This window comes from Centruroides vittatus, unplaced genomic scaffold (genome assembly GCF_030686945.1).
Source record: "Centruroides vittatus isolate TY-2023 unplaced genomic scaffold, ASM3068694v2 contig_955, whole genome shotgun sequence".
In the NCBI taxonomy this organism is placed as follows: Eukaryota; Metazoa; Arthropoda; class Arachnida; order Scorpiones; family Buthidae; genus Centruroides; species Centruroides vittatus.
The window spans coordinates 783,822-802,942 of record NW_027122634.1 but is presented as its reverse complement, the minus strand read 5'-3'; the positions used below and the strand labels follow the sequence as shown (position 1 = coordinate 802,942).

The 19,121-nt window shown below is 28.8% G+C and overlaps 1 protein-coding gene across 5 annotated transcripts in view; it reads right to left on the bottom strand.

Moving 5' to 3' along the window:
• Window positions 1-19,121, bottom strand: part of Imp (IGF-II mRNA-binding protein) — a 102,052-nt gene that overhangs the window by 25,394 nt on the left and 57,537 nt on the right. For all 5 annotated transcript variants that reach the window (XM_067282409.1, XM_067282412.1, XM_067282410.1 and 2 more), the window contains 6 exons: window positions 9,665-9,728; window positions 6,358-6,525; window positions 5,393-5,479; window positions 5,274-5,316; window positions 1,657-1,751; window positions 844-960 (listed from right to left, as the gene is read on the bottom strand). In XM_067282409.1, coding sequence (XP_067138510.1) covers window positions 844-960; window positions 1,657-1,751; window positions 5,274-5,316; window positions 5,393-5,479; window positions 6,358-6,525; window positions 9,665-9,728 — 574 coding nt within the window. The remainder of the gene's footprint in view (window positions 1-843; window positions 961-1,656; window positions 1,752-5,273; window positions 5,317-5,392; window positions 5,480-6,357; window positions 6,526-9,664; window positions 9,729-19,121) is intronic.

Genomic DNA, 19,121 nt, shown 5'->3' with positions numbered 1-19,121 from the left:
TGAAATGTGACATATCTTAGTACAAAATTTTAGTTTGAGATTCAGATTTCTTTTGTAACAAGTCTGCCTCTATTCAAACATTTCATATCAGGGAATAAATGAGTAAACAAGGCCAATGCAACTTCGTTATATTAGATGCTTAAACAATGATATAATTTCAAGATGCATTATAGATCAAAGCTGTGTTATATGAAATATCATCTTGCATCAAAAGAAAAAAACCAAACTTCTAAAATAATTTACATTAATGTTTCATAAATAGTAAAATTATAAAATTATTCATAGTTTTATTATATTCAGTATTAATTTGAATAACCATATCAAAAAAATTCATGTATTAAAATTACATATACATTTCTTTTATAATTCATTCATATCTAAAATTCAATCTTAAAGACAATCATTATATTATGTATTTATATGATTGCCATATTTAAAAAAAAATTATATAGTTTGTAGATTTTCAATTTCATCAATACAGTAAAACAAATTACTTGCTTCTTGATAGAACTGTAAAAAAGTCATTTGGGTAATCATTGAATCAGTATGTTGCTTATAAATATACTATTTAGATTTGCTCATACAAATCTATGAACTTGTGATTGTCATCTATTTTAATAAAATATTTGATTTTCCATCTCTAATTCTGTAAAAACTAAAAACCTTAGTTTTTAAAATTATAGAATTATAAAACTATTATGGACAATATTAAAAATTATAATAATTTCAAAAATAAATTTATGTAGATGCAAGACACTTCAAATATTTTTATATTTAAATTTTTGATTCTGTAATAAATTAAGATAATAAATTTACTTCCTTAAAGTTATATTAAAATCATACCTGGAAACAGTTATTTTGGTATCAGTTTGTCCCATAATTCGTTTAATAGTATTTCCACTTTTACCTATAATTCGACCAATTAAATTGTTGTGTGCCAGAAGTTTCAAAGGAATTTCTCTGTAATAATACATAACTTTATAAAAACTTAAATCACATGAAGTATAATAAAGAAAATATTTTAATTCTGATCTGAATGTAACCAACACTTTTAATTAATAGTAGTCCATTTATCTTTTTAACAAAATTCCATATTTTAGAATATTAAAGAGGTAATATATCATTCTTACACTAAAAAAATTCAAAATATAATGATAAAAATAAATAAAATTTACATCTGCTCTAAAATAGCTATCGATACTTCTGATCATTTAGCTCATTTCATTTCTTGTCAAAAAAAATTCAAATGAATAAGAACACACGGGTCAGAGTACATAAATAATAATAATAATAATAAACATTATACAGATACAAAGTTTGGGAAGATTGTCTGCAAACATATGTATCTTTAATCTAGTACTAATACTGAAATGTTAATTTGGAGCACTTCAGCAATTGTGATCCATGTAGTTGTGGTTCCCAATTTATTCTATATGTGGAGTTCTTTTCACCTTGATCAAAGTTTTGAAAACTAACAGTTTTTACTAATTATAAATAAATAAAACAATATATCAAAACTAATTAGGATAAGATCACACAACAGTATACATTTTTGTGATTTGCCTTATTATAAGTTTTATTGCACTTATTTTGTACATTTTTATGCACAGAATATATCTAAGAAATATCTAAGAGCTCTTCTCTTTAAAAACTTACCCTCTATTTGTATTATTTGCTTCTTGTTGCATCACTTCTAAAATTTTCTGACAAGCTAATGAACAGTTTTCAGGATTACCATAAATTGTAATAACCTATCAAAATAAATATAATTTAAGCAGAGATTATATGTATAGAAAATTTACTTATTACACAAACACATTATAATTATACACATATTTACAAAAAGACTAAAGAAGCAGTTATATAATGTATACAAATATTATTAGCAATATGAGTTACCTTCAAAAAATATTTTGTCATATGCCAATTTTGTACTAATCAGTTGTGTGGAGTAATTGATTCTAGTTATTTTTCTTACTATGAAAACCAGCTTGGGAAGAACACTGATTCTAACTACTCAATTGACTAGCAAAATATTTACTCTAATCAATAAAACAAAACTTTAAAAATAATCGAACAATGGACCAGTATACTTTGAGAATTATAGTGCAAGTACTTTTTTTGGTTAACATATAAAAAAATTTACAATAATGCCAACTAACATTACATGTCAGTCAACCACCTAAAATTTAATCCAGAAAGAATAGTGAATAATAAATGCTTCATTGCAACTGACACAATTTCTTATAGTTAGCCAAAACAAATGATGACTGACTGAATGAATGTATGAATAGTATAGTAAATCAGTTCTGGTAGATCAGTCTATCATTTGAATAAAATCTTGTGTACACTGATTTCTGTAATGCCCACTTAAAATCAAAAAATTTTAAATGTAACAAGCAATTATTTATTGTGACATCATCACAATGCAATGTAGCAATTTTTAATAGTAAAATATATGCTCTCCATCTCAAATTAGTAGTGTCTTGCTCTTGTAAATCATACTTTTCCGTTAGCAATAGTGTCGTGCCAGTCATCTATTTAACATCTTTTAGGAAAAAATTTAATTAAAATAACACAATTTCTGGTTTACACCAAAGTTTGTATATAGTTAATTGAGGTATCCTGCTCCCTAATTTTTTCATATCTAGTCTCAGCTTTCATCTGTTTATCTCCATTCTCAACATTAAGGAAAAACACACAGACACCAGTGGGAATTTATAGGCCTACAATTTTTTCAAATTGCAGCCCAACAACCATCTCCATTTACTTTAATGCGAATAAAAATATAATTATAATATTTAATTAATTAATTTAGATTGAACTGGAAGAAAAGAATCGGCCTGAATTGAAACTCTAATCCGAAACTCCTGTTTACCGTGCAGACATGTTGCCAGTTACACTACCTGGACCTTTGGTCTGAGATGACGCCTAATGTCACACTAATGCCAAATTCATTTCTAATTTATAATCATTATATCTAAATTTAGCCTGTTCATTCACAACAGTTGTGGGAGTATATCTGCTTAGTAACAGGTTTTCAATTGATGTGTATATTTGTATATTTAATGTGAATATTTTGATTATGAACAGTTTAAAGCAGACATTAAAAAAGTGAATGTCTTAGATGAAAATGGATACTTCTCAGATTTCAGATCACTTAAGTAATTTAGGAATTTTTATTAACACATTCTTCCCATGAGAAAATATTCACAAGATATATAATTTATTCTTGAATTGCATTAACATATGCATTCCAGTCTATGTTCTGCAAATTAAAATATTTTTAATAATATAAAATAGTAAAATACATATTTTGAAACTATTTTGTTGATAATTTTAAGCCAGTTATATGGAATTAGACCATGAATCAAAAACCTCTTTTGCAAACAAAAGACCATTTAAATTTAATAAAAATATAAATACCGTATTTTACGAACTATAAGACGCATTTTTTTCTTCGAAAAATTGCCTCCAAAATTCAGGTGCGTCTTATAGTCAGTAGCATCTTATATGTATTTTATATGTATTTAAAAAAAAAAAAAAAATGCTTAAAAATTAAAGTGCGTCTTATAGTCTGTAGCGTCTTATAGTCCGTAAAATACAGTACAACTTTAAACAAAGAAAAAAACTTTGCATATTGTCCTCCTTTTTCACCGTTCGCACCATCAGCAGTCCTTGAACAATTCACACAAATTAGCCTACAAAGGAAGGTCATCTCCAAAATTTGTGTGAATTGTTCAAGGACTGCTGACGGTGCGAACGGTGAAAAAGGAGGACAATATGCAAAGTTTTTTTCTTTGTAAAAGTCATATTTATATTTTTATTAAATGTAAATAGTGCTGGCCACGTACCTATATTGGATTTGTACTTAAAAAGACCATTTAAAATTTTAACAAAAATCAAAGTACCAAAAGCTGCAGAATATTAAATGAAAAATGTGTTTCAAACATACTATATACAAATATATAGTCAGTTACTGACATCTATTTTTTAGGCTAGAAATAAAAAAAAATGACTAAATCCACAAGTGAAAAAAATTTGAAATAAGATATTATTCAGTGAAAGTATTAAAACAACAAATTTAAGATTTCAGCAATATAGCATTCAATAAGCTTTATTTGCCAGCTATTTAATTTATTTTACATATGTAATCATTTTAGCAGAAAGTTCTATTACTTCCTCATTTAAAAGTTTCATTTTATTGACAAGATTTACTTACTTCCACTTTCTCACTCACTTAATTCACTCAAATACTGGCCCATAAATTTTTAATGCACAGAATTTCACTGGTATTGATGATGGTATATAGTAAAAAAAGGAGTTTCTTCAGTTATGCAAGCATTTCTGAACATCTCATGAAAACTATCCAATTATTTTAAAGCATACAATCACTGATAGAAAAATTCTAAGTTTTTAATCTCTAATCTTTAAAACACAGAAAACATTTAGTAAGCACTTGTTAGGATATGCCAATACCCAATAGATTATCACTTTCATCAATCTAGATATAGCACAGAGATTAGTGTCAACAACCACAGATTATTTTCAAAAGAACCACAAGTTCACATAAGTTAAACATTATTCAGTGCATTACACAATATTAAAAAAAATCATGCACGGTTCAAAATACTTAAAAATTCAATAATATTAAACTGCATCACAATTTGCTTAGTGGATAAAATCAATTCATTTTCTAATTTAATATTGTGTTTATATTAATCACAAAAAAGTATGAAATACTAAAAATAACAGAATATTAAAGCCTTAATAGCACAGAAGTTTAAATACAATGACATCAATATACACTCCTTCCTCAGTCCTACAGACCTCTCTTTAATGGATATTGGAAACAGACAAAATGGAGCAGCCAATTCAGTTGAAAGTCCTGCTCCCTACAGACAGTTGTGGCAACAATGAACACAAGCTGCTGTTTCAGGAGCTGACTGCTAGTTGGCAGACTGTCACTTTGTTCACAAGTGGAACCATGCATGCTTCTTATTGTTTTGTGATTTTGCCCCTTTTGTGTGTCAGTGTGTTTATTTGTTCTTACTTTTCATAATTTTCTTTACCATATCTTCAGGAGGAAGAGTAGAAAAGCAAAAAAAGTCAATTTGACTTTCTTTTGTAATGTAATTGTGGATATTAGCCACTGCAGACTTAATTTCAAAACTTACAATTGGCAACATTGGACAGATGTTATCCCTTTTTTCCATTAAAACGAGGAATGAGTGTAATCAAATTTCAAATACAAATGCTATAGAATTATTTACCTTTTCAAGAGATCCAGCGTTTTCTTTGCGATGTACATCAACTCTAATTATTAAAAAATAATGTTTAAACTCAAAAGAATAATATACCTGTGCAAAATTTTAAATAAAACTGAATATACCTTGCCCTTGACTGCTGAGTTATTTGTCTGATTGTTCCACCTGCACGTCCAATAATTGCTCCTACCATGTCACTCAAAACAAGAATTCTGAAATATAAAAATAATTGTAAGTAAGTAACATTTATCAAAATAATTTATTTCAATTATTCTTCACGATGACAACTCTATGTTATGAACATGGACTACCACCTATCATCATGAGATTCCACAATTGGATTAGAACAGGAATTCTAGAACAGTTTTTTAAAATTGTTTTTGTTTAAAATAAAAATGATTCAAAAAGTCAGTTCTAGAATTCTTAAACAGTCATGTTCCAACCTGTAATGGTAGAATCTGATGGGAGATAAGTGTCCTGAAACACATTTAATTAGCAGAGTTGACTTTTTATTTAAGGCTACTATTTTTTTTTTCTTTAACAGTTTTGCATATTGAAGCAGATGTGTAGCCTCAAATAAAAGATCAACTCTGCTGTAAAGACTTGTGTTCTTTAGCTATTACATAAAGAACAAAATATGAAGACATTGTTTCTTCTAATTGTGAATATTTATATATTTTATTATTGTCCTCTCCATTATATTTATTAAATATTTGTTAATGAAAGATAATGAAAATAATATGACTGTTTAATTATAGTCAGTGAACTAACTCAAATTTTTACTACTGTTTTGGTTTTTCAATGATCAAAACATCAAATGTGATGCAAATATAAAAATTAAACTAACAATTACAACAGATTTTCCCCTCTTTCAAGTGAGAACAAAAAAAAATCTAGAAATAAAAAATACACGAAATCTACAATTAGATAGCTGTCAGATCAAGAGATTCTGTGAGTGCTGAAGAAGTAGCCAATCAGTGTTTATTATAAAACAGAAAGAATGTAATTTTAAAATTTGTATCAGCATGCCTATTTTCAACAGTTATATGCCATTGTACAGTACATAAAAATAGCTGTATTGATAACTTACCTGAGTGGAAAATCTGAAGGACGTAATGAGGCAGAATTTCCTGGAAATGGAAAAGGATGAAAATTTCCACGCCCACGTGCCATTCTATTACTGCGGCCTTGATCCATATAAAAGTCTACTTTCAGTAATACTCCTTCATATTCATAGCCATTTAATTGAGCAAAGGCTCTAAAATATAAATTATAATTTAGATATATGAAATTAGTTTGGTAATAAAAAAAACTTATATAAATAAATTTAAGTTACTGTTTTTCACTTAATAGATACTTTAAGGATGCATTTGCATTATTATACATTTAATTTTAATATTTTAAAAATTACTACTAGAAATCTAATACAATTATAATGCTCAAAGCTTCCATTATACAAATGAACTTGAAAGAATTTATAAAATCAATTAAAATATTAATACAAAAAGGAATAGATGATAAATGAAGGAAATTTTTAAATATATATAAATTGTTTGATAAGTTTGGTAAATTTTAATGCAATTGTGCCACAATTCATTTGGTGATGTCACATCTTGTAACTGCCATTTTTCGTATTCTACAGATATTTTAAGCAAGCAGTGTAACTGTTTTCACAAAAATGAAAAAAAATCAAGTTCTATGCAGTGATAAAACATTTTTATTTAATGAAGTGGACAGTTGCTTAGATCAAAATGGAGTTTGATGAAGTTAATGGGCACTCTGAACCAGCATTGAAGACTGTTTATTTCAGGATAAGCAAGTTTAATTAAACATGGTTGAATATGAACTGAAGATGAAGTGCATTCTGGACATCCAGTTGAGGTAACCAAGACAGAAATCATTGAAAAAGTCCATGGTATCATCATGGAAGACCGTCACATAAAAGTGCAAGAGATTGCTGAGACTGTAGGTATCTCAACTGAACAAGTGCACAATATCCTGCATGAAAAAAATCGCAAATGAAAAAGCTGTGTGCACAATGGGTGTTGTGATTGTTGACTGTGGACCAAAAACACATGCAAAAGGACATTTCAACTCAGTGTTTGGTGATGTTTAACCACAATCCACAGGACTTTTTGTGTTGATTTGTGACCTGGATAAACAACAGATTCACCACTATACACCTGAGTTAAAGCAACAGTCAAAAGCAGGAACAATGGAAACAATGAGTGGTGAAAATGTGCACACACAAAAACAGGGGGCAAAGACTGTTTTGTCGGCTGGCAAGGTCATGGCTGACTGTGTTTTGGAATTCCCAAGGAATCATCCTGATTGACTACTTGGAGAAGGGTAAAACTACAACAGGAGTCTATTATGCAACATTATTGAACCATTTGAAAAAAAGAGCTGAAACAGACATCCAAGATTAGTGCATTTCCACCAAGACAATGTACTGTCCCACAAATCAGAAGCTGCAATAGCAAAATTGCATTAATTACTTCTTTCAATAAAGATGTCATTGAGGATATCAATGTGTATTTCGCAGACCTTGAGAAAAGCTTTATTTTTTAAACACTAATGTTATCTTTAGTTTAGAATTAAGTTTAATAATTATTTAATAGTTTAATCCAAAAATAATTATAACTATTAGTTAATGTTAGTATAAGATAGCAGGCTCTATCTTTAGAAAAATTTTTTTATATTGATAATTAGTCAAACTATAGTCAAAATAACAGTCTAGTTATGTTTTGGTGCAAAGTTTCAGTGCAAGAAAAAACTGCTCCATTTCTTCATTATCATTTGATATTAATGTTACTGTGTGTAACAAGTTGTCATTAAATGCCATAAAGTTTATCAGCCAAGCTCCTAATATGAGACTAATCAAAATATTATAATTTTAAAACACTGACTTTATAAATGTTGTGTTGTGCAAAATTAAATTTGAGAAAATGAGCAACTTAATATCAATAAGATTTGTTTGAAATATTTCAATTCTTTCTGAATCCTTCACAAATATAATTTACACACCCAGTTTGAGGGCAGATTCTAATGAACTAATTTTGCTAATGTTTTCAGTCTATTTAATAGACTATCCTCATTTCCAGAAGTATGAAAATTATGGATTTAATTAACTCTAGATGCTTCTGATTTAGGCAGCAGAATGGTAGATTGGCATACAGTAATATTGTAGTCCTCTAGAACATTTTATAATAAAATTTAATTATTAACAAGTTAGTAATGGACCCAGAGTAAAATGTAAAGATTCAATGATAGAAACGATTAATGTATCTCACTATAATAATATATCTTTTCTTTGATTTAATAAATCAAGTTAAAATTGATGATAAAGAATTGCAGATCATATTTACATAAATGATACTGCTTATAAAAAGAGTAAATTTTATTTTTACTATTATTATCAAAAATTTTTTGCAAGATTCTTATTAAAAACTATTTTTGGCATAGAAAAATCTTTAATTTGCTTTTCATATTATTATTTAAATTTAGTGAAATGTTATCTTTTCTATAAGGTGCTATGCTTTCTTACTGAAATATTGAATATGTATATTTTTGTAACATCTACCATAATTAAATATTTACTATCACATATTTCAAAAATTTATATATATTTGCAAGACCATGCATTATAGGGATCTCAGGGGTTTAACTCCTCCCAAACAGTTTATTGTATTGTATATACAAACAACCACCACCGAGTACAAACTATGAATACAAATACTACTCTCTCAATAACAAAAAAACCAACAAAGTGAGTTTTGCTGATTTTTGGTTGTGTGTGTAGTATTTATATTGGATATAGATTTCTTTCTATTCAATACCCATTCAATTCTTCCTTAGTCTACTGTATTGTGCTACTGTATGTACCTACATTGTAAATAGTAATAAACTACATTATAAAAAAATATAGGTTTTATAATCTTACCCTGTAAAAACCCTGTACAGAGCTAGTATTTATATAATGCTTATATTGTTCAAAAATTTTTACAAAGTATATTCTAATCTATCATTACTAATATAAATTATGAGTATTTAATTATAATGAATTAATTTTTCCACTCAAACAATCTATAAACAACATATCAGAAGTGATATTCAAATTGACACTGATACAAAATTAGACAAATTAGGTGCTATTCAAATAGCTAAGTACAAAAACAATGGAGAAAACTAAGCTAAAAATATACTATGGATTAGCCAAGTTCTAGCCTTATAGTTATCCAACTCAACAGTTGATAGATTCCAGGTCTTACTATCACTATCTACTTATTCTATTACTTTCATAAATATATAAGACACTTATATATCTTAACAGAAAATAATAATAATAATGATCAAAATTAAAATACCAATCAATATCCAACAAAAATAATACTCACTGTTGAGCCTGATCTTGAGTTTCATAAGTTACAACTACACTATACACATCATCTGCCACAGCACCTATATCAATTATATTTTATATTAAAATACTTATAAAAGATAAGCTGAACATACATTTTATATTCAATGCATGTCAATACAATTTTGTATAGTAATAATGCATACAAAAATTTCACATACTTAATTTTAAGAATGATATGCTGAGAAACCATTTTAAATCATATATAAATTATAAAAGAAAACTTAAATTTACAATCTTAAAAGATATATATATCTTTTTTTCTTAGTGTGTTGTCATTTAAGAATCATTGCTCTAAATTTATGACATGCTCCAATAGACAGCCAAGTACACCGCAGATATAAAAGTATTTTAAATATGAAAAACCCATTTGTATAAAGATTAATTACATCCATAATCAATCTATAGAAAGGCCATGCCCGTAAGGTAATTATTATTATTGCACACCAATTATTCATAATTTAAATACACAGTACATCCATAAATTTTATGACAGGTATTATATAAAAAATAAAAATGAGAGAAAAATAGTATATATAAACATGGAAAGTATTGTTAAGCACATCAAATTTGACACACTATTTTTTGAAAATTGGCATTTGAGATCCCCTGAACAAAAAATGTGAGAGGGGGCATGCTTTGTTTGATATCTCAGGATGGGATTAAGATTAAGAAACAAAATTTGGCATGGTAACTTGTATATAAGAGGAATTGATGCTATTAAATTTTATCAGTTAAAGGTTGTGGGATAAGGATAGAACCTTTGTTGTTTAGCTACTAGAGTTTAGCTACTTAGTTGTTTAGCTACTCTATCCTGTTGTTTAACAACAGGATAGAGGGAAAAATTACAAGCCATATCTTAAGTGGAATCTGACAATGAAAATTTTACTCAAAAAAAAAACTGCATAGCTTCCTGCTGATTTATGTTTAACAAATCAATATCCTTTAAGCTTCAATTTCAACTTAGAAAATAAAATTCTGAAGGAGGACAAAACTTAAGTGGGTAAGGGGAGCAAGAGTGAGGAATCTTTTTTGTGTCAAAAGTTGATGCATGTTTGCAACTTGCAGATACATTATTATGCAACAGGAAAAAAATCTTGGAATCAGAATATGATAGAGCAAACACACTGAAGCATTTTAGGAGACAATCCAATACTACTTTATAAAATTACACTCATTTCTTTTTGATACTAATTCTTTGTATACTGTAGCCTTAAAGTTGTTTTGAACCTTTGAAATTTCAATTTCTCTGATCTGGGAGGTATCATAACCAAAATTCTGTGTCTTGGTTTTGCAATCTTAAATGAAACAAAGATCTCGTCTCCCATAATGATTTTCCAAAGAAATTTTCATCTATCATAATGATGTTCTGGCAAGACAACTGAGATAAAGAAGCTAATTTTTTTTTCCACATGCTTTGATGTTTTATCAAAGCATGTGGAAAAAAACACATCTTACCCTTAATCAAAATATGAACATTTTTGGGGATGTTCAAAGACTTAGCTATCATCTACAATGCTATTTAATAATTGTACTTCACCAACTCAGCAATGTTTTCTTTTGTTCAAAGCAAGGTGGGATAACCAGTTCTTGTCCTTTACAAAGTTCCTTCCATCACAAAATTGCAAATACCACCTAAAGATATTTAGGGTTTCTGTACAAGATAGATCCACTTTAAAAAGCAATACATTTCATTTTTTCAAAAAGTAAAGGTTAAGAGAGCTTGCTCTATCCCCAGGCCCCGAGTTCCCAATGGCCTTAAAAACCCAGCAACAAAATTTACAGTAAACATTATAACTTACAATATATTGTGTGTGTTTGGAATTTGTAAATGGACAGATAATTGCTATTACTTAATAAGCACATTGCTTGATACATTGCCATATTATTGTTCTAGAAAAAGTTAAGGACAAACTTATGGAATGCACTGTGAATATCATATATTTTTAATTTTGTACACTAAGTACACTAGAAAATTTTACATATTTTACAACACACTAAAAAACAAAAAGGTGAAAACCACTGATTTAGAGTGATACTTTTTATTTTCTGACAATTCAAATTTCTTCCAGAACTCCTCAAAAACTTATTTAAATGTTTTCAGCAATCATCAACTCCATTTTCAAAATGAATTAATAAAAAACACTAAAAAAGTTAATTAAAATCTAAGCTCTAAAGATGTAGAAAGATGTCTAAAACTATTTAAAAAACAAGATTAAGTAGTTAAGCTATTTTTAAATTAAAATCAATGTATTAAAATATTTTCAATTAACATCTCTTCTTCATACACACCGGGGTATGTATTAAATAATTACAACTTACTCGTGCCTGTGACCAGTGTGAAAACAATTCAAAACTAACAAACGTTTTCTGGACGCCTTTTCAATTAGTTTAAACAACAAAAAGGCCTCACAATTAAATTTAGTGGCTAACTTCTTAAATATAGATTAAATGATAAATCAAATGCTTATATCTGAAGCAAATAATACAACTGCTTGAATCTGCACTTATTGACTTTCCATAAAGAGCAATAAATTAACTTTTCTTTGTATATATTATTAATTTTAAAAATTTTAAAGCATAATTATCAATTGGAAAATTGTTCATTATTTTTTACAGTAATGTAGACTGCCTCCATGTGATGCACTCTGGTTAATATAAAATAGTTTACAAAATTGAGATGGTGTCATACTATTCTTATGAGCCTCATGGTTGCAACAATCAGAGAAACAGCTGTTATAACAGGTCATCAGGACTACTATTTAGGCATGTTCATACAAAAATCTGGTCCCCAGCTAAATATCTGTCAGTTTAACATTAAAGACACAAGAGAACCAAATATTTATATACCTGTTGAGTATACTAAAAAAAATAAAATATTGTGTCAGTGTTCTAATATTGAAAGAAACAGAAAATTGTAACTAGAGGTAAGACACCTGATCATATGATGATAAACTTGCTCACCACCACATAAACATGGACTAGCCACTTTTATAAAAAATGATGTTGAGAACTTCACATTTGCCCATCAACAAATTTTGACCAAGATACATACAGCATAGCTATACAAATTCAGAATTCTACTATTGTGAATGTTTTGTAAACAACCAACAAACACATGGCATCCAAAGATAAGCTCCTGAGAGGGATGGGGTCATGCCATCTCTCTCAGAAGCTAATCTTTGAAAAATAAGTCACTACACAGCATATAAATACAGATATCCTCTGTATAACACACTACTTAGTTTTTAAAAACATGCCATGTTATGAGAATTTGTGCTATATCAACAAACGACTAGTACAAAACACAGTTAGGTTCAAAACCTTAATTACAAAACAGAGTATACTTTTGCTAATAGAAATGTGTTTATTAAAGCTATCAACAATTAACTAACAATCGCAAACAAACGTATTGCACGTTAATATTAATTTTTTCTTCTTCACTGTTAAATGCAGATGTTTTCTTTTTGGCAAAATACTGTCATCTGAACTTTCCTGTTGACCTTAATCTGAAATATCTGCAACATCTTGATTTTACTCTACTTTTTTCATGAAATCTGATATTTTCATTTGCTTGCATTTGTCTAAGATTTTTTTTATATAGTAATTTTTAATTTAATCTATAAAAAACACAGCAACAGTCTTTTGGGCTCATTTAAAGCACTATCACCACTACCACATAATTTATAAGTTTATATTTTCTCATGATTTTAGAGCAACAAAGGTTTTTTTCCTATCACTTTTTCTTGTTTATAGCCTTATCTTTTTTTGTAATTTTTCTTTCTGCAATGAAAATCTCTCTCTCATGCTTGATGCATGTTATCACAAAATCTTGTCAGGCATGCACAGTAAGATCATATTCTAGCAATTTTTTGAAATAACTTTAATAAAAAATGGAAGCTACAAATCAAACTTTCAGCATAATTTTTATGTCTTAATAGCATTCTTCATACTTGTTTGAAAAAAAAATTTTTAGCATGAAAGAATAAATATATATAATTGTTTATCTTTCCACATCAAACTGCCTTGCCCATTTCAGCTTTGAATCAAAAATCAACCACCACTAATCTTATTGTACTCATAAGTTTTTCAAAATTCCAGCTATGTAAGATTTTTTAAGTAAACCCTATAATAAAATGGAGAAAACACTGAGATCGGCGTTATATGTACGTTTTCTTATCGCAAGCACTTTCGATGACTATAGGTTCACCAAAAGGGCTTGTGATAAGAAAATGTACATAAAACGCTGATCTCAGTGTTTTCTCCATTTTATTATACAGTATTTGGCGTTAAAATCATCCCATTGATCATTAACTAAACCATTTAACTCAGTACTTCTTAATCTTTTAATTTCAAATTTATATTTGATATTCCATTTCTCTTATATACTGGCTAAATAATTATATCTTATGAACAGTGAAGACTAAAAATTAATGATGTCAAATTGACTTTTCCCCTATAACTAGTATTCCACAAGACACTGTTTCAAGTTATCTTCTCAATCTTATTTACAATCCATTTCAATTGTTTATGTTGAAGACATCATTCTTGACCTACTATCTTTTTTTTTTTTTTTTTTGTAAATTATCTAGTACATCAGTTGCAGCCTTTGTAACTCACTTTTATATTGGTCAACCATCACACAAGTATCCCAAATCAACAATCTTAGTATATTGAAAGTTGATTTGGAGTTAAAAATTGTACTATCAATTTAAATAAAATCCATCTAATGAAAAATTAACCACAAAGCTATATAAGGTTAGTGTGACGTATTTGCACAATCAATTTAATCTGGAAATTCATAGCAAGACAATGTGGAGGTATTTCCAGTTTCAAATAATACTACATGTCAGTTTTTTTCTTTTTTCAATCTCTTATTGATATAGTTTGCCTATTTAGCATCCTTGTTGCTAAAAGTTCAAGCTCTAAAAATATTTTATATTTAATAAATTTGGCAATTTACTTTTTGATAACTTTCCTGGGATAACACTATGAATATGGTTACACTTTACTTCTTTAGATAAATACACATCTTAACAGGTTACAATATAAACTTTCTTAATGACTTATTTCTGCCTGACAATCTTTTCTTTCATTTACCCAACTTGGCTCCATTTACTCCACATCCCTTCAGTTTATTACATTAATCTTTTGTTAAGACCATACAGAGATCTATTTACTTTAGGTGTATATGTGATTAGGGCAAATATTCTAGCAGCATTGCAACAGTTAGAAACAAACAAATTAAACGACAAACTAATATGTCAATAGCATTTGAATAGTGTAAAAGCATCTGGTATCATTATATTCATATAGCAATATCCTAGTCATATTACAAGTATTTTATATATAATACAGAGATGATTCACTTTACACAACTAATTCCAGAAAAAACTTGGAACTTCTTTAAAATCAATTAATTAGGAATTCCATGACCCATTATTAAAGCTCTAATACTAATGCTTACTTAATTTTGAAGAATCCCAAATTCAATTAAGATTACTCATTTAAACAAATGAGCCACACTTCTAATTAGTAATAAGCCAAACATTTGATGTTTGGAAATTTTATATAAATGTAATTTGTTCTAGTAACCTAAATAATGAAAATTGCAGATTGAAAATTGTTTGGATCATACATGATAGTGTTGTGTTCACACATCCTCCTTTTACTAGATCAAATTGTAGAACCTATGACCTATGTTATGTACGCTAAGAAATTGGAGTTATGCTTTTTGTTTTAGCATAATGGTAAATATGCTCAATTTCAATATTGCACTTTGTGCTGAGATAAACAACAGACTTGTTCATAAATGTTAGCAATCTTCTTACACCTAGTTTACAGTTTAATTAAACATTATTTGTATAAATCTTGTATTAAAAGTAGAATAGAAGTAAAACATTTTAGTATTGTATAAACATTTTTTTTCTATTACCTTTTAGATTTTGTATTTTATTTTTAAAAAAAAGTCAGTCATAAATATCATTTCTATATAGATTTATTAATTATAATAAACATACATTATTTCTAAAATTATATTAAAACAACATACTATTTAACTTCTGAAATGAAAAAGTAATTAAATCAAGTCCCTCTGCCATATTAATTAAAGAACTTTGGTAATTACCCAATTCTGAGCATGTTGCATTGCATTGCATCCCATCAAATTAAAAACTTTATAAAAATTAAAATAATAAGTTTATAAAATAATTGAATATCTGTTTGCAATAATATTGGAAAATACACAGTTCTTATAGTTTAGCACAGTAAAACCCTGCTTAATGTGGGGGATGCGTTCCTAGATGACAAAGTGCTAAATGAGGTCATTTTAACAGTAAATAAGGAAAGGGGAACACATGATTAAAAATAAATTTTACTTCCATTTTAAGTTGTTATATTAATTTGCATAATATATTGTTAAATAACACAAACATATGCACACAGTAATGTAAAGTTCATTTCTTGTGATGAAGGTCCCGACTTTTCTGAAATTCTTGTTTTTTGCAGTAAAGTCGTGTAGTTTCATTTGTTACTTTTCTTTCTTTAAGCAAATGTTGGTAGCAGATTGCATTCAAAATGCTTCATTTTGCTTTTGTACTCCTTTCAAAATCTGGATCATTCACTACAATTTGATCAAAGATTTTGGTTATCGTTACCAAACTTTTAACTAAGGAAATCTGTAGATAAATTTTTTGGGTCTTTGTTTTCAGAATCTCTATTTTCCAGTTCTACACGAATTCCTTGTTCTGCCAGTTCTTGAAGGTCATTGTTGGTAAGACTCACCAGAAACCTGCAGTACCCTCTTCCTCGTCTACATCTCTTAATCCTGCTGTATCGATTAGGTTGACAATTCTTGGATATCTTCAGCCATAACTTTTTCCACACTTCCTTCATGTGCTTATCAGTTAATTCTTGCCAAGCAAAGTCAATATTTCCTATGGCATCCATGATGTCATATTTTTTCCAAAATTGCACAAAACAAACAGATTTATGGAAAGTACAGTGCTACGACAAATTACCACCTTTTCCCGATTGTTTCGTGTTCATAAATAATCTTATTATATACGAATTAATAAAATGTTGCAATAATTTAAATCAGTGTAAATTTTGAGCTTTTTTAAAGTCTTCGAGCAGACAGCATTATATCGAATCAGCATTATGCAGGCTTACTGCATTTCCATTATTATTTAATTTTTAAATTTTATAATTAATAAATTTCATTTCCATTATTATTTAATTTTTCATACATACATACATACATATATATATATATATATAAAAAAATCTTTAAAAAACATATGAGTAAAATCTTAATTTTAAAAAATATCTGCAACTTCAGATAATATTATGATATAAGAATCCAAAGGAAAAGGAAGAAGAAGAAGAAGAAGAAAAAAAAAAATATAGTTAAATATACACTCAAACCTGTTTTTGTGCAATTAATAATAATTTCAGTTAGTTTTGTCATGGTTGTTTTGTAGTTCCGACAAATCTAACAGTTATAAATATCGCGGTAGAAAGCTTTAAGAGTTTAAATCTCACTCTTTCTGGTCTCGAGAAATTCGTCATTTCAGTCAGAGACAGATATTCCTGGCTGGGGGAAAAATTTGACATGTTGGAATGTCAGCGTTGTCGGCCAAACGGAAAAGTTTGCCAGAAATGACATCAATGTCACGTCAATTGCGTTTTCCGCTCTCAGACAAATAAAAAATCGCGCAAAAACAGGTTTGAGTGTATTTTCGACATGAGACTTTTTTTTTATGTTGTTCCCATTCACCGCATAAAAACAATTACTTTTTAATTGTGTTGCAAAAACTACTTTTCATAGCTACTTGTGAAGTTTTGTGCAATTTTTTTTAATGTGTTTTCTTTTATGCGGTCCCTATTCACCACACAAAAACAGGTTTGAGTGTAATTAAAATCAGGGGGGAAAAAACTTTCAAGGTAAGGAAATTTGCTGTAAAAAGTCACGTATTCAATCACATGACACCAGCCTCCCCACCTTGTGTAACCAAAGCAGTCAAGGTTGAAATAAAAGCCTGAATTCCAGTAGAACTAAAAATAAACATTGGCATGTGTCTAGGACAATAAATTATTAATTATGTCAAAAACTGCTTGCACGTTCTTAACAGAATTTCCGGACGCCTAATTTGAATTTAAAAATTCTGCACGTTCGGTTAATTAAACATTTGTTCTTTTCATCTGAGGATGATGATTATACACTCGTCGAAAGTGCTTGTGTTAGGACAATAAACTTGAACAGGAGCAAAGATGAAACATGACATCATGTAATTTATGCTAATTACCTTCTAATATTAAAAAAATTAAAATCTTCAATAAATTATAATTAAATTACAGCTGACCCTTGATAATCCGACAGGTATGGGACCAAAGGGGTGTTGGATTACCAAAAGTGTCTGAATTACCGAAAGTGATTACATATTTGGCATTGTTTTGCTAGCAGTAGCCTACAATATTCCTACATTTTATGAGTAAAATGCTGCCTACGTTAATATGGAAATGAAGCACCCATTTCAGTTAACTAAAACATGTTTATTAAAAGAAATATGGAAGCCAATAAATGTACATACAGTATGTATAGGCATAAATAATACAGTACGTACAGAACTGTTCACAGAAAACACAAGAAATGCGTGTCATCGTGTAAGAATTGGGTGGGGAGATTCATGTCGCGACATCCTTCTGTGCAAGCAGACACGTAATGGGACGGGGACTACGGTGACCTTGATGGGAGGTGTGTCAGACTACTGAGCATGCTGAATTTACAAAAGCGTCAGATTATCAAGGGTCAGCTGTACAATATTTTTGACTGAATTCGACTAGAAACATATTGAAAAGCTAGATTAAAGTGAAAATAGTGGTTTTTCAACACTAAATATTTATCAATCAATTTTTTAATTTGGCGCTGGATTGTTTGCGAGTGTACAATTTATATTCAAATGAGCATGCACATGACGACAGGTTAATAAGGTTAACAAACTTGTTCACTTTGTATTGATCTTGCCATACCAATAACAAATTGGCCACAATGTAGAATGATCTTGATATCCTTGTTATATGCTTTAATACAAGAGTCTTCTACTCATTTTGGAATTAGCATTGCAAAGTCACTGGAGGCAAGTGATCCCATCTTGGTTGCCCTCCTCCTTTGGAGATAATACTTGTCCTACCACATTAAACATATTACTTTTGTGAGAATCTAACAAAAATCGGTTGTCGATATCATACCTATTCGATAACTGTTGTCCTCTACTACCTGAGAACATCGAGTTTCATTTTCTTAGCGGCAAAAGCAATGCTTTCCCATGATCCCTTGACCTCCCGATCATGTGTTACTGATTTTAATATCTTAATTAATAGCTAAAGGAGGCAGTCATCGTCCATTTCACCACAGATATAGAACCCTGTCTCTC